At 38.8% G+C, this 15,993-nt stretch overlaps 1 protein-coding gene across 1 annotated transcript; it reads left to right on the forward strand.

Annotated features, from left to right (window-relative positions):
• Window positions 1-31: 31 nt before the first annotated feature.
• Window positions 32-12,928, forward strand: ECD (ecdysoneless cell cycle regulator). The gene is made up of 14 exons (XM_051982159.1): window positions 32-130; window positions 1,260-1,480; window positions 3,466-3,583; window positions 4,484-4,571; window positions 4,700-4,878; window positions 6,937-7,129; window positions 7,571-7,699; window positions 8,670-8,795; window positions 9,116-9,201; window positions 10,152-10,258; window positions 10,611-10,803; window positions 11,384-11,451; window positions 11,815-12,044; window positions 12,612-12,928. Exons 2-14 carry the CDS (start codon window positions 1,276-1,278, stop codon window positions 12,840-12,842), a joined length of 1,953 nt encoding a protein of 650 aa, XP_051838119.1. The 5' UTR covers window positions 32-130; window positions 1,260-1,275; the 3' UTR covers window positions 12,843-12,928.
• The last annotated feature ends 3,065 nt before the right edge of the window (window positions 12,929-15,993 follow it).

Genomic DNA, 15,993 nt, shown 5'->3' on the forward strand with positions numbered 1-15,993 from the left:
CAGCGGAGCCGCGGCGGCCTCCCCGCTCCTCCTCTCTTTTTGGCTCCTATCACCTCCCTGGCGGGCCCTGGGGGCAGTGTGGGGCCGGCCGGCCTCGGACATCTTACCTGCCGGCGGCCGCCTGAGCCCGGTGCGTGCGGGCAGCGGGCGGAGGGCGGGCGAGGCAGAGTGGCCGCCAGGGTGTGAGGCAGCCGGCTTTGCCATGAGTGCCGGGAGGGTGAGAGCCGCGGTGGTCACTTGCTCCGGTGGCAGTCACGACCACCCCTATTTCCTTAGCCCTTCAAACTGCGGCCATGGGCGGCCCGCTGACTCGACGTGGGGGGCCGGACGGTGGCCGCCACCGCTTTTCCGTTGGGGACTAAGAAGTCCGACTCGAACCCCCTCGGGCGGCTCCTCGGGGGTCTTGGGGAGGTGGCTGCGGAGGTCAGCAGATTCTCCGGCGGGAAACTTCACTAGTAAAACGCCCAGATGTCTTTGGAGACCCCCGTCATCGTCCGTGGGGCAGAGGCTTGCTGTCTGGAGCATCACCTCCTCTAGAAAAAAAATGACGAACCTGTATTGTGTTATGCCCCCAAATGTGGGCAGTTTATTATAATAGCATTTATCAAGGTTTCCAAAGGACTTTGCAGATGTCTCCCTTTGTCCCACAACCATCCTGCAAAGTAGATTTTATATCAATTCTACTTTTACGGAGGCAGTATTATGGCTCGGGATCGCGCAGCTAATCGGGCTGCCCTGAGTAAGGATTTGAACTCAGATCCTGCTTTCTATCTGATGCTTGACGCAACTGCCTTTGTTCAGAGGGTAGGGAAGAGATGCAAATCATAAGCAAACTCATTGATGTATCCAAAGTCGCATGAAATTCAAATCCTGATCCCCAGATAACTTCTATTGCGATTTTTCATCTTCACCTTGCCTTTCCCAGTGTAATTCATTTAGGATTTATTCAGTACTTATTATATGCCAGAACCTGAAAGGGCTGCAACAATGAAAAAAAAAAAAGATTTCTGTAAAATTTCTGTAAGCACTATAGTTTTACCTTCCTCTAACACTTAAGACGCATACAGATATTGTACAAAGAGGCCAAAAATATATAGAGAAGATAGGAGGTAATATGAGAATTCAAAGACAAAAATTTCTGAGTATCAGAGGAGGTTGCAGAAGAATGACCTTAAAGCTGCACTTTGAAAGTATATAAGGATTTCAGAAAGGGGGGGTACCAGTTATGTGATTCATGTTTTTCAAACTTTGAAATACAGGTGTCTAAGAACAAGAATGGAGGGGAACATGAAACTGTCAGTGGCAGAAGATGCAGTGGAGTATCATCTCTTTCTGTTACCAGAAGAACCAAGAGATCCAGAAAAACACAAACAGGTTCTTCAGAAGTATATTGCAACCATAACAACCCAGTTTGCACCTCTGCTGGTCTCTTATATCTGGCAAAATCAGCCTTTTAATCTCAGATATAAACCTGCTAAAGGTAAAGGTTATTTCTCATGTTCCTTACATGTCATTCTTATAAGAGGGATGATCTTTCTCCTCTAGGTTTTCATTATTCTTTTTGCTTTAGTTTCTCTGCTCCCTCTCAGTCCCCCTTCTGAATCATCATCTGTGTCCTAATTGAATATATCCCAAGCTTTCCCAGTAGGTTGCTTCCCTCTTCTTAATACAAATTCTTATTATTCTTTCTTGTGGATTCAGTGATCATTTCTGCACAGGTGAATTCCAGATCTCTGTAGCCAGCTCTAAGTTTTTCTCCTGAGCCCTAGTTACCAACTTTTTGGACATTTCTCCTTGTAATTTTCTCTAATTATGTGTCAACAATTTATAATCTCCCTAAACCTACTTCTTTCCCAATTTCTCTCTGTGGAGATTAAAATTATCCTGCCTACAATAAGAGACGAGGCTGATGTCTGAGCTAATGACACTTTATTAAAGGGTCCATGGACCCCTTTAATGAAGTGGATCTCAGGTCTTCTTTATGATCTGAGATGCTTCCTCCTCAGGACTCTATTTTTATAGGGCAAGGTGTCCGGTCATTTCAGAACAGAATATATTCCAAATATAGAATCATTCCACTGAATAAGCAATGTCAGCAAGATCATAAGTTGGGTCAAGCAAATAACATCTCCACATAAGATGGCTAGAATTCTCATTAATTTGGGCAGGAGGAAATGGTACCAGCTATTACTATCAAGTGACCTAAATGATCAAAAGTTGATCATCTGCTCTTATTGAACAAGTAATTAGTCTGGAGGTACAAAAATATTTTGGGAGTCTTTCCATGTAGTTGTCACCTTGCCAAACTAGGCTTGGTCATCATCACGAGGCAAAACAAGGGTAGGGTAGAGGAGGGCCTTTAGCCAACTTCCTATAGTTAAGCAAGTGAGCTTAGAATCTGCAGCTCATAGTTCTGGGGTCTTATATACAGAATTTTGATATGATTTTATCAAATTGATTAATACTGATTGGAATACACGATGGGTCCAAAATGAATTACTTCTTTCATCTCTCAGATTTTGTAGCGAATGTGCTAGACCCTGACCTCGGGCCCTAAACTAGCATATGAAAATTACTAACATAAATCTTTTATTTCTTTTTTTGGGGAGAGGAGAGGAGGTTGGATGGATGTGTGTGTGAAGCAATCAGGGTTAAGTGACTTTTCCAGGATTAAACAGCTAGGAAATATTAATTATCTAGGATGGATGTGCCATCTAGCTGTCCCCATAAATATTTTCTAAAATCACTGACATAAGTACATTGAGACGTGCTGAGCTCACAGAAGGAACACTTGCCCCATAAACTGTTCCTTGGTCCCAGGTAAGTAAGTTGCTGTTTTGACTTTTTAACAGACCCCGTGCCTTAGTTACTGTCTGGAAAAGATTCTGTTTTTAGCAGCCTTAATATTCATAATAAGATTTAAAGCCAAAATTAAAAGCTTTCTTCTGCTTGACCCTGATTGCTAATTTGGCTATTTGGCCCACCTGTTTTGATGAAATAAAGCTTTGACTTAAAGAAAATCCTGTTTTCGTTTCAACTCTGGACCAAATGCTCTACCAAAGGGGTTAATCTTCACTTTTTGCCTTCTAACCTGTGCTGCTCATGTGCAGCATGATTTTGTGCAGCTTTGGGTGAAAGCCTGGAATTAGCTCAGCTTCTGGCGACAGATACTGGCTACTCAGGTACACCTTTACTTCCTAGGCCATTGTTTGAGACCATTGAAGCTACAGAAGTCAGACCTGTATAAGTGGTACATTGCAGTATTGCAAAGCAACCAACATGGTATACTGACAGAGCCCATTCTTTTTTTTTTTTTGATTCATTGATTTGATTTGATTGATTTGATTTTTGTGGACTATCTTCCATACATATTATTAGCAGGAGCATTTCTTATCCTGCTGTGTTTTCAGTGCTGAATTGGTTTAACTATTTAAAAAACACCCCTTGGTTTTCTCTTGTTTTCAGGTAGCATTCCTGCTCATATTGTTGGTGTAACTAAATTTGGGGACAACATTGAGGACGAATGGTTTATTGTTTACCTAATAAAGCAGATTACAAAGAAGTTTCCAGAGTTAGTAGCAAGGTACTAAATTTACTTCTAAAAATACTAAAAATCTTATTGTAATTGTAATTGAGAGAATGACTTTATATTACTTTTATTCAGCCCAATGCAAAATAGATCTAAAAATAACATTGGAAAGATGTTTTAAGGTACTTTCTATAGCCTTGCTTTTTCTTGTGGAAGATTAAAGTAAATTTTAGTTAAATTCAATTTCCCTCAAAGTCCAAAAAAAATCAGAAGTCTTTCTCATGAGTTTCCTTAATTGGTCCCTAGTCATACTTTTTTTTTTCCTTTATAAAATAATACAGCAAAATTTGAAGTAGAATCAATCAATAACTCATGCAGAAAGCAAAATAGGTAAATACTAAGGTGCAAAAGTGCTCAATTCCGGTTCATAGTTCCTTTAAAAAACATTATGGCAGTTCCAAATACTTCCAGTAGGAGGAGAGCTTAGCATTTGATTTTTGTTTAGTCCTTTTGTCACCACTGAAATTCATATCCTTTTTGGTCAGCTTTCCTCTATTCAAAACAGATAACTCAAATAATGAATATCTTCCACATAAACTTTTTTCTCTTTTTTTTTAAAACACCAGTAATATATTTTTGCTAAACAAAGATTTTTCTTCCTATAAGATGAGTTTCATTAAAGTTCATTTGTCCAGTGATGGAAAAAATTAAATGTAAGTTATCCATTTTTAAAGGCCTTTGAATCTTAACCATCAACAGGGTTTGATATCATTTACAAAATATTGAGAAGAAAATATATTAATGATGGGAAAAACATTTTCATTACTAAAATAATTATATAAAATGCAAACTCTAAAAGTGTGATATCAATTTTTACTTATTGAGTGTTATTGTTGCGACAAAAGTAAATTTGATTAATATTCATGAGCAAAATTGACACTTCCTTTGAAATAGGATTGAAGACAATGATGGTGAATTCTTGCTAATAGAAGCTGCTGAATTTCTCCCTAAATGGTTGGATCCTGATAATAGCACCAACAGAGTAAGCATACTTCATTGCTGCAAATGGACAGGGAGGAAATAGTGGTTTCTTTGTGTGTGGATATTAATGAGGTATCACCTTAAAGAGTACTTTTGTTGTTTGTGTCATTTCCCATGTTACTTTACTAGGTATTTTTCTACTGTGGAGAACTGTGCCTTATTCCAGCACCACGAAAAGCTGGGGAAATATCCTGGTTACCTGCCACACCTCCGACAATCAATCAGGCATTGTCCATTATCACCAGGCACTCTGAAAAAATCCTTGCCTCCCAATCTATCCGGGCAGCAGTTAACAGGCGCATCAAGGGGTAAGAAAACAGGTTTTGTCATGTTAAAAAAATGTTGTCACTAGAGCATCCTGAACCACAATTAATAATGGGATTTCTTTCACTAGTTTTCTTTTGGACTCCTACTTTCTCTTGACCAGTGTTAGAATTACAGTATCTTTAAAATAAAGACAATAAGGCTGTATTATTTTAAAATTTTAAAAATATTACAAAGTTAACCACGATACTTACTAATAAAAATAATCAAGCCACACGTGGAGAAAATTTCCAAATAAAATTTACATATACAATAAAGTTTACAGTTTATCTTTTGATTAGAATAGGTAGCATGGTAAAGTAGACAGGTCAACCTTTAACTGCTTTATTAGGTAAATAATAAATTAAAATCATTCTCAATGTCATCCCCAAATTTAATTAACAGCAACAATGTGAGTAGGAAAGCTACTAGCGTTTAAGTCTTTTCTCTAACAGGAGTTGACTGTGTGACTCTGGGCAAGTCATTTACTCTCTCAAGCAGCTCTAATAAGGAAAGTATAGGCAAAGAAATATTTCTACCCTGGAGGTGCCTTATCTTGAGGAAACAACAGATCCTGACAAGAGGGGAAGAAAGTTCTACAACATGTTTTTACTAAAAAAAAAAAAAAAAAAAATTAAAGCATTCAGATATGTCTATATAATTATAAATGTTATTTTTTTTGATATTCATAGCAATAATGATGGATTTACTATTCTTATTCTCTTAATCTCAGTTTACATTACTTCATATAAGTCATTCTAGAGGTCCTTGTTTCCTTCATATCTATCAATTTTAATGGAGCCATAATATTTCATTAGATTAACATACCATTATTTATTCAGTCATTCCCCCATTTGTTAAACAGGGAATATGTTTCTAGCTTTTCATTAGCATAAATAAATTAGCCATTTGCATAGGTAGATACTTCATATTAGTAAACCCCATTTCATAGGGAAAGAAAATGAGGCAAAAAGATGTTATGTAACCACACGTCTTATAGAGTCAAAATTGACTCAAAGGATGATTTCAACCCTAGGCTTTCCTGGGGTTCTTTTCATACCACAATTACAATTAGCAGATAAACATGAGAAGTACTGTGATCTTACTCTATCTATAGCTTGCCCTCCGAGTAATTAGTTTCTTTACAGATTGGGCTCCAAGTTCCTTATTTGACTGTATTTTTGAGGTTAAGAAAAATCTTCAATTATTTTCTTGATTTTTAAATATTTTGATCTTTCTCACATCCAGTTTTAAAGATTTATAAGCATAGATTCAGCTCATTGAGTTTCTTTTTTTCTTATTAGTTGAGGAACTAATTGTTAGTTTTCTGTATTGTTTCTGTATTGTTATTGCCTTTTTTATAATGTTATTATTTTTGATTATTTCTTTCACCTATTTAATCATTTTCAGTTTCCATGCAGACCAATACTATTAAATTGTATTTTCATTATTTGTATGTAGTATTGAATTTTGAATTCAATTATGAATTGAATTATGACCTAAAATTTAGTTGAATCTTAAATGTATTATTGTTCAGCATGTCAAGGGTCACAAAGAAAATAAGAATAGTTTTAGAAAAGCATTTGTGCTTTTTTTCATTAAAAGTGAGTACCCTTTTATCCTTGGGGGTAAATAGGAGAATATTAGACTTTATATTTGGAAAACTGACCTTCACTTAACAGAGAAACAATTCAGTCAGTGTGTACTGAATATTATGTACATTGTACTATTTAAGTAATAACAGTCATGAAATTTTTTATCTTGTGTTCAGTATATTTTCTCTAGTTTTTCTCAGAGCAATAAGCATTGTTGCTTTTTACTTGCCCCGGAGTGCCTTTAAATAAACAAAAAACCAATAAATGGTGTCCCTTAAGATCTCTCACTATTCTCCCCTTCCCTTCCTTCACTTTTCCTCCTCTTTCTTTGTGCTTCTTCAGAGTGTATGTATGTATGTATGTACATATGTACGTATAGATCGAGCTCTGCTCTTCTCCTCAAGACCACCAGAATCCAAAACTATAACATGATGTGTAGGTTCTTAACAATATTGCTATCCATCATAGGTACCCAGAAAAAATACAGACATCCTTTCATCGAGCTCACTGCTTCCTCCCAGCTGCTGCTGTGGCAGTTTTGAAACAACGTCCTCAGCTGGTAGCCGCAGCTGTCCAGGCCTTTTACTTACGGGATCCTGTTGACCTTCGAGCTTGCCGAATTTTCAAAACGTTCTTGCCAGAAACACGTATAATGGCTTCAGTAAGATTCTGCTCTCAATTTTTTATTTTTTCTCCTTTGGTGGACTGGAATTTTGTCATTAAATTTTTGTAAGGAATGGTTGATTTAGTAAGTCCCCATTTGTCTTTCTCTACTAAAATAAGAAAGAAACTCATTTTCAAGGGCTCTGTGTAATTGTCAGCATAAATTATTGTCATCTCTTCTATAGAATGTAGGATTATTTTTCACTTTGCCCCAAATCTGTCATTTAACAAGGCTGATGCTAACAACCACATCAGAGAACTGAAAGTAAGGCAGGGGAATAGATGGTCCTTTTATATGTTATCTTAAATTGTGTTAAAAGTCTTACTTTAATTTTTTTTTTTTTTGTCTTACTTTAATGTTACAAAATACTGTACTGATTTTTTTCCCTTCAGGAAATTGTGATTAATATATTTGTTTTTTTCTTCTTTTTTTATGCAGGTCACATTCACAAAGTGTTTATATGCGCAGTTGGTACAACAGAGATTTGTGCCAGACCGCCGAAGTGGGTATAGTCTGCCTCCTCAGTCTCACCCCCAGTATCGAGCACATGAACTTGGCATGAAACTGGTAATATTTATAGGAGATAGTTTTAGTTTCTTTAAGTTCAGAATAACTCCTAAAATCAAATGATTCTTTTTGAAATGTCTGAGGTCATGTCTAATTTATCAGTAATTTTTCTTCCTTCAAGATCCCAAAGACAATCGGGGAATTTTCTTGATCAGAAATACGTTTTTATGATTTTCCTTCTCCTTGTATACTTTTCTAGTGTATAGGTGTTCATGTACTGAGAGAGGCAAGTCTGTTTTTTTTCCTATTCTAAATGAGCACAATAATTAAATTTCCTTTATCTTAAATGATATTTTTTCTCCAAGGAGGTCTTTGAACTCATAATTCTAGTTGAGTTGAAATTCATAAATGTGTTTTGAACTTGTTATCTAGTCAACTGCCAGGAGTGCTCTTTAGAGACTTAAAGATTTTTCTGAGTTTTTGCCATCTTTTTGTAATTCAGAGGATAATAGGAGTAAGAGCTGGAAGAGACTTGAGGGAGAATCTAGTTCACCTTTTATTTTCTAGATCAAGAACCTGAGACAAAAAGATTGAGGACAACGTGCCTAAGAAGATACAATTAAAATGTTAAAGAACTTCATATTCTACAGCTAGAGCTCTTTATGTTATACCATGCTTGTAAAGATTTTTTGAGTTTTTGCCATCTTTTTGTAATTCAGAGGATAATAGGAGTAAGAGCTGGAAGAGACTTGAGAGAGAATCTAGTTCACCTTTTATTTTCTAGATCAAGAACCTGAGACTCAAAAAGATTGAGGACAATGTGCCTAAGAAGACACAATTAAAATGTTAAAGAACTTCATATTCTACAGCTAGAGCTCTTTATGTTATACCATACTTGTAAACATTAAGAAACTTGGTACTTAGTCGAGGTTTTCATAGAGAATCTCCAGCTGCCCTTGCCACCTTGAGCCTGTGCAGATAAAACAACATTCACTTTTTTCTCTTTTTTGTTCCTGTGTCTGTGATTTAGGCTCATGGCTTTGAGATTTTGTGCACTAAAGCCAGTCCGCTTCCTGAGTTCAAGAAGTCTCCAGTGACTACCACCCCTGTCTGGAATGGCTTTCTTGACAGTCTGAAACAGAATGACTATTTTGAGGTAGGGCTAATAATGTATTCTTTACATGCACATATCAAGAAGAATTAACACAAATGTTTTAAAATCCTTCCATAACGTTTTGTGTGACTTCACATGTGCCTTCTCAACGTGGGGAGGGAATCTGGAACTGAAAGTTTTAAAAACAAATGTTGCATTTTACATGTGTCTGGGGGAAAATAACAAAAATGAAATCCTTATACACTTGTGTGACATATGATATTTGGGGTAGAATCTCTGGAGTGTGAGACAAACCTAGAAGTTTAATACCATAGTGTGTGTGATTTATCATCTGATCAGCCTCAATGATCTGCATTTTTCAGGGAGAGATAGAAGGCTCTGCTAAGTACCTGCAGAAACTACACATGGCAGAGAACTACTTTCAACAATCTGTGAATGGGCCAGAAAAGTAAGATTGTCCCTTTCTCAATACCCTTTGGTATTTTATTTATCAAGAAAGATAAATAATCATTGAAAAAAGTAGTTTTTAAATATTATGTCAGGCACCGTGCTAGGCTTTGGTACTTGAGATAAAAGTACAAAAAGTGAAATGTGGGTCATTTGATCATATCTAGGGGGATTAGGGAATAGGAGGAAGCAGTATGTAAACTGGCTACCTGGGACTTAAAAGGGGAATTGTGGAAGAAGAGAAAGAGAAATCCTGATAAATCATGGCTATCTCAGACATGAGTAAAGCTCATAATAGGGGGAAAAAACCCAGGAAAATTGTTTAGGGCAGAAGTGTCAAACTCACAGCTTATCAGAGCAGCACAAATCCGATTAAAATGTGATTGGAAAATATTTAACAAAATAAATGAAAATGCAAGATGACATGTTAATTTGTTGTTTTCTAAGTCAATATGCTGCCTTTGGGGATCTATTTTGTGGATTAGAAGTCAGCAAAGGGTACAGTAGATTGAGCTGCTGGCTGCTCTGTGCCCTGTAGGAGTGACCGTGGTAGATATGGGCTGTGCCCTCTACAGAATGCCAGGGATCTGCTGAGCTCACTTCCCCATTTGTAAATGATACCACCATTATTTCTGGCACTTAAGTTCACAATCTTGGCTCTTTGATTTCTTTTTACTTTGACTCCAAATCCAATCAGTTACCAAGGGATGGCGAAAAGGACACTGGACTAGAAAACAGGAAACTTGAATTCTAGGCTTGGTTCTTTCACCAATTGGTCTTAGGCAAGTTCGTGGTCTTTCTGGGATCTTGGTTTTCTTGTATGCTAAAATGAGGTTGTTGAACAAGATGATCTCATGTTCTTGTTAGAGCTAAAATTCCAACATTGTGGATTAGCTGATTGCTGGGCTTCAAGTTTCATAAATTGTACATTATTTTCTTTTCTTGTTGTAGCTTTCTTGACATAACTCCAGGGGAAGAAATCTTAACCTTATTACAAACAATGTCCTTTGAACTGGAGGAGCTTAAGAAAGAAGATGCTGATCTCCCCTTAGAGGATGGTAAGTGGCTCTCTTTGAGTGGAAGAGCTGGTGGGAGAGGTTACTACTTGTAGTAGTATCTCTGAATGTATTGCTGCAATATAGTTAGAATTTTGTGCTTCACATGGACAGACTATACCTTTTTTAAAACTACTTTTTGGTTAACTGCTTCTGAATCTTTTTTGGGGGTGAAAGGGAGGTAAGACATGACAGCTCCTGTGTTCGTATTATTTTTGAAACCCATAGAAATTGGTTAGAAGGAGATATTCAGCCACAGAATGATTATTTTTATTTGCCCTGTACTCTTAGTGTGTTCCAGGACCGATCTTGAGCAGGTTCTGGAAGTGTTCTTGTATACTTTCTTCTCTGGTAGATGATCACTGGTTGTATCTCTCACCGGATCAGCTGGACCAGATTCTGCAAGAGACTGCTGGTAAAGGCGAACCGGGTCTCATTCCCACTCCCCAGGGGGAAACGGAGCAGCCCTATGACCTAACCAAAGTCACTGACAGCATGAAGGCCTTTGTGTCCAAAGTCTCCACCCACAAAGGAGCAGAGCTGCCCCGGTGTGTACCTGACTTATCCCTGCTCCTCAGGGTGTGGCTCCCTGGAGCCTGGCCTTGGTATTTCTCCTGCCCAGTGGTTCAGAGCCTTTCCCTCCCTACCCCTGTCAGGCAGTGGGATTTCCATAGCTTCAAGGGGAAAAGTACTGTGGTGGCAGGAGGAGGGCTCTCCTCCATCCCTGCTCTGCTGTTTGCTACCTCTGCAGCATCCCTGGGCCTGAGTGCCAGCTTTGCTATGAAACCATGGTCAGTGTCATGTTTCCTATCTGGAGAATCATGGTGTGGGATGAGATGAGAATATTAATGACTCTCATTTATAAGAAAGTGTTAAGAACACACAACAGTGCCCTGATGGAAAGCGGGGGAGGAACCTGCCTTACGAGCAGGCATCAGGGATCTTGACCCCCGATCTGTGCCCCCTTGGCATCTGCATGATGAGTCTCTGTCGGAAGCAGACGTCAGGACAAGAGGTGCACTAAGAAAGAGGTTGTCCCCAGTTGATCCGTCACCTGCCCAGAGTGGGCACTTCTGCATTGAGAGACCTCACAAAGGCCTCATTGTGGCTCTTTCTTTGGACTCCTAGGGAGCCGTCGGAGGCACCTGTCACTTTTGATGCAGATTCTTTCCTCAGTTATTTTGACAAGATTTTGGGTAAGTCACAACATGCTTTTTTCTGGCATTCTCTAAAGGAGTTTGAGGCTGATAGAAGGTCAGAGACACGTGCTGTGGTCTGCAGAAAGCTTTCCCGGGGAGCAGATGGAGTGCAGCCTTGGCACTCCCCAGGGCTTGCTTCCAGAAGGCTTTGCTGGGGAGTGGTTTGGAGCACCTTTCAGCCTCGGTGCTCCTCCCAGCCTGCCTCTGCTGACCAGCTCTGACCTTCGAGGCCTTCTTGAACGCTGTTGCTCTGGGTCCTGTTTGCACTTTCTCACGGGTATGTCTGAAGCAGCCAGCCCTAGGCCGCAGGGACAAGCTCAGGGCCTGTGGCTCTCCTTGGGTTTCCTCTCACTTGCACAGGTCCAGATTCTGGGGAGTCAGACTCTGATGATTGTGGCAATGATGATCTGGATGAGGAGAACTCCGAATACCTCGACAGTGATGATGACTTAGACCTTGTAACCCAGGACCCTGAGGGAAATGTCTCTACTAAGGAAACACTGGAGAGCATTAAGTCATTAATGGCACAGATGGACCAAGAACTCGCCCAGACGAGCATCGGGAAAAGCTTCACCACCTGGAAACAAAGGGTAAAGCCACTTCCTTCTTTCTCTCAAGTCCCTTAGAAGTAAGCAATTTTTAGGTGGGCACCCTTCCATTCTCCTTTTGTACATGTCATTGACTTCAATTGGATTTCCTGTTTGACAAAGGAAAGGCTCCAGAAGAAGGCCTAGGATTGCTTTCACTTTTTGGAGTTCTGAGTGGGGCCCAGCAGGGTCATTAGAACCAGAACTGATTGTGACAAAAAGAGGTGGGGGGAAGCCAGAGGGAGGGACAGACCTGGAGAGAGAAACCAGCCATGTGCTTGGAGCTTGGAGCAAGCTCACAGTGCCCTCCACAGAAGAAGGAAATCTGTTTGATTGGTAGTCAGAGTCCTGCAGATAGTATTTCACTATTTGGAACCAAATGTGACCGTTTTGAGATGAGCTCTCCTTAGAGATGTCTTCCTGCTATAGAGGTTGAGTCCTTTCTTCTCCTTTTTGGACTCAGGTTCCAGTTTTCTTAGCTTTTTGCTGTTTCAATTAAGTTTCAATCCGTCTGTCCTGACTTTGTAGAATCTCATGGTTTTTTCCTCTTCTTGGTCTTGATTTTTCCAGGACAACTTGACAAAGAAACCATCTCAGACTCTTGGCAACAATTTTGATGATGATAAAGCGACAGCAGATGGTTCTGTTCTAGAACCTGTGGATGTGGATCTGAATTTGGTCTCAAATATCTTAGAATCCTATCACTCCCAAGCTGGACTGGCAGGACCTGCTTCCAACCTTCTACAGAGCATGGGTGTACAGCTCCCTGATGATGTAGATCACAGACATCCCAGCACGTAACTGAAAGTGTAACAAAATCTCCAATAAAAAGTCTATCTGATATGCCCTCTGTTATTCTACTCACTTAATAAATGCCATTCAAACAAGCCATGATCTCTAGAAAGTCTGCTTGGATTTCTGCATGATTTTCCCACTCAGCCTGAGAATAAAAATATCTTCTTTCTTTGTGGAAATAGCTCTCTCCAAAGGCACTGTCTTTGACCCTCAGTGTCTATGACAACTGCTTTTCTCTTGGCTTGACTTTGCCTCCTTCACTCAGGGATACCTACTGCAGTGCTAAGCACCAAGGATACACAGAAGGGCAAAAGACAGTTCCAAATCTCAAGTAAAATCTTGTTGCCTGCATATAGTTCTCCTTGGTTTTGTCCTCCTTTTCCTAGGCAATGCTCTTTAAAAAAATATTTTTTTTTATAAGATTTTGATTTCCTTTTTTTTCTCCTTCCCCTCATCCTTTCCTAAGATGGCAATCAATCTGATAATGGGTTATATATGCACAATCACACTAATACATTTCCACATCACTAGTGAAAAAGGATTCAGATTGAAAGGGAAAAATTAGAAGAAAAAAGTGAAAATAATAGTAGCTTCAATCTGCATTCAGACTCCATAGTTCTTTGATATAGATAGCATATTCCATCATGAGTCTTTTAGAACTCTCTTAGATCATTGTATTTCTGAGAAGAGTGAAGTCTATCAATGTTGATAATTGAGCAACGTTGCTGTTACTGTGTGCAGTATTCCCTGGTTCTGCTCATTTCAGCATCAGTTTAAGTCTTTTCTGGTTTTTCTGAAGTCTCTTTAGAATATGCTCTTAAACCAACAGTCCACCACCAGGTAGACTTCAGCCATGGAAGGCTGGTGGGGATCCTCAGCATGACCAGGGCAGAATGTAATGAGAAAGCTTTGGATTCTATGCCATGGAATCTCAACTTCCACCTTGTTGGAGCGTAGTAGATATGGAAAATTAGAATTCCCATTTTCATGATCCACTGATTACCACAAATTGGCAGTGTTGCTTCAGCTTCCTATTTGGAGTCATAAGCACTGCCGTCTTAGCTCTATCTTTACTAAACCAATAGAGACCACTTGAGCTCTCTTTTCTAAGAGGATGATTTCCCAAACATTTCAGAGGAAAGTTTCCTTGCAGCTCCTGGAAAATGCGTAATTCTATGTCTATTGTAATTCTGATTAACATTGAAACTCTCAGTTACCTCTTCCTTTTGCTTGCTACTGCCATCCTCCCATCCAGTCTTTTCAGACACAGAATCTACATTCCAGTTAGGTGAATTTCTAATTTTGCCCCATACCATTCAGGTTTCTTTCATTGTGCCCCCTTGCCTGGAGTTCCAGTCTGGCTCCTTATTGGGGAGGGAAAAGAGGAAAGCTCTTTTGTGGGAAACCTGCAAAAACCATGTTTGCCAATAATCTGGGCAAGGATTTTATTTTGTGTAACCAGGAACCAAAAGTACTTACAACCCTGGGGCCACCAAAGGAAAACAGAGGAGGCCACGTAATGGCCAAAAAGAGCTACTTCCTTGATGAGATACAAAGACTGAGTCTGGATAATGGTCTATATTTTAGTAGCATATGGTCATCTTCCTCCTAGGCTAGGTAGTTAACAGGGACCTGTTTTCAGACCAAGGCTTGATGGAACTTAGATAAGCCAGGGATCAATTAGGGCAGAACTGAGTGAGTTCTCTCCCTCTGGGTCCTGAATTTATTAATTCAAACTTCTTAATGCTTTGTACAAGTTTTTCCTGGTATCTAGGTATCCAAGGACCTTTAGCTCATATCAAGGGAATGGAGGACCCAGTTCACCTAGAATATCTATGTTCCTGTTGGATTTGGCACTAAGAATTTATCCCGATCCTTCAGCAGTAAAGAGAACCTTCTTATGAATATGGGCAAATGACTCAATTAATATAAAACACTCTAGGGCATTAATTCCAGTAAAAGGAATCATGAGTCAAGTAAGTTATTAGAACAAATTTGAGAAGCATTGATAGGGGCTCCAGAAATTGAGAGGCAATTTTCCTTTTTTTTTGCATTACTGTGTTCCCATTACAGAAATTCTTGCCTTATGTCTGTGAAAACATGTTTTTAATTTCTGCTTAATTCCCAGCTGTTTGACTGTGGGCAAATAACTTTTCTCAGCCTCATTTTCCTTATCTTAAATGGAAATAATGATAATTCCTAGCTCAGGATTTTTGTAAAGATCAGAAAAATAAGTTGTATAAACTTTTGCAAATCTTAAAATTTAAAAATGTTAATTTTTTCTTTTTTAAAATTTAATTTAAAAAAATTTAACAAGCATGTATTTTTTCTTCTTTCTACTCTCCTCTTCTCTACTAGAAAAAGAAAATAACCCTTGTTTTAAATTTGTATAGTCAATGGTAGGGATCCTCAGCATGATCAGGGCAGAATGTAATGAGAAAACTTTGGATTCTATGCCAAGAAATCCCAACTTCCACCTTGTTGGAGTGTAGTAGATATGGAAAATTAGAATTCCCATTTTCATGGTCCACTGATTACCACAAATTGACAGTGTTGCTTCAGCTTCCTATTTGGAGTCATAAGCACTGCCATCTTAGCTCTATCTAATAGAGACCACTTGAGTTCTCTTTTCTAAGAGGATGATTTCCCAAACATTTCAGAGAAAAATTTCCTTGCAGTTCCTGGGAAATGCATGATTCTATGTCTATTGTAATTCTTATATTGGCCATGTTAAAAAAAAAATATGTCTCATTCTGCATGTATAAGACCATCACCCGTCTATTATGGGGCAAGTAGCAAGCTTCACTGTGGAACTTCTGAAATTATTACTGATTATGGAGTTGATCAGAATTCTTAAGTCTTTGAAAGCTTTTTTTTTCTTACTGATCAACACATTTTATTTATTTTTCAAATAACGTTTTATTTTTCCCTCATTAGAAGAAAAGACAATTTTTAGCATTCATTTTTAAGAATCTTTGAGGCACAAAGCCAAGATAGCAGAGTAGACAGGCCTTTTCTGAGCCCTTCCTAGCCTCCCTCAGATCAACACCAGATCAAACCTCCAAATGAGTTTTGGAGGGACAGAACCTACAAATATTTGGAGGGTAACAAATTCTAGAAGATCTTTTAGACAAACTTCAGGAAAGGATTGTCTCAA

Source organism: Antechinus flavipes, chromosome 2 (genome assembly GCF_016432865.1).
Source record: "Antechinus flavipes isolate AdamAnt ecotype Samford, QLD, Australia chromosome 2, AdamAnt_v2, whole genome shotgun sequence".
Lineage (NCBI taxonomy): Eukaryota > Metazoa > Chordata > Mammalia > Dasyuromorphia > Dasyuridae > Antechinus > Antechinus flavipes.

Coding starts and splice junctions, on each gene's coding strand:
- ECD (XM_051982159.1), top strand. CDS start 1,276: ATGGAGGGGAACATGAAACTGTCAGTGGCAGAAGATGCAGTGGAGTAT. Junction 1,481..3,465: donor CAGATATAAACCTGCTAAAG/GTAAAGGTTATT, acceptor TCTTGTTTTCAG/GTAGCATTCCTGCTCATATT. Junction 8,796..9,115: donor AACAGAATGACTATTTTGAG/GTAGGGCTAATA, acceptor TGCATTTTTCAG/GGAGAGATAGAAGGCTCTGC.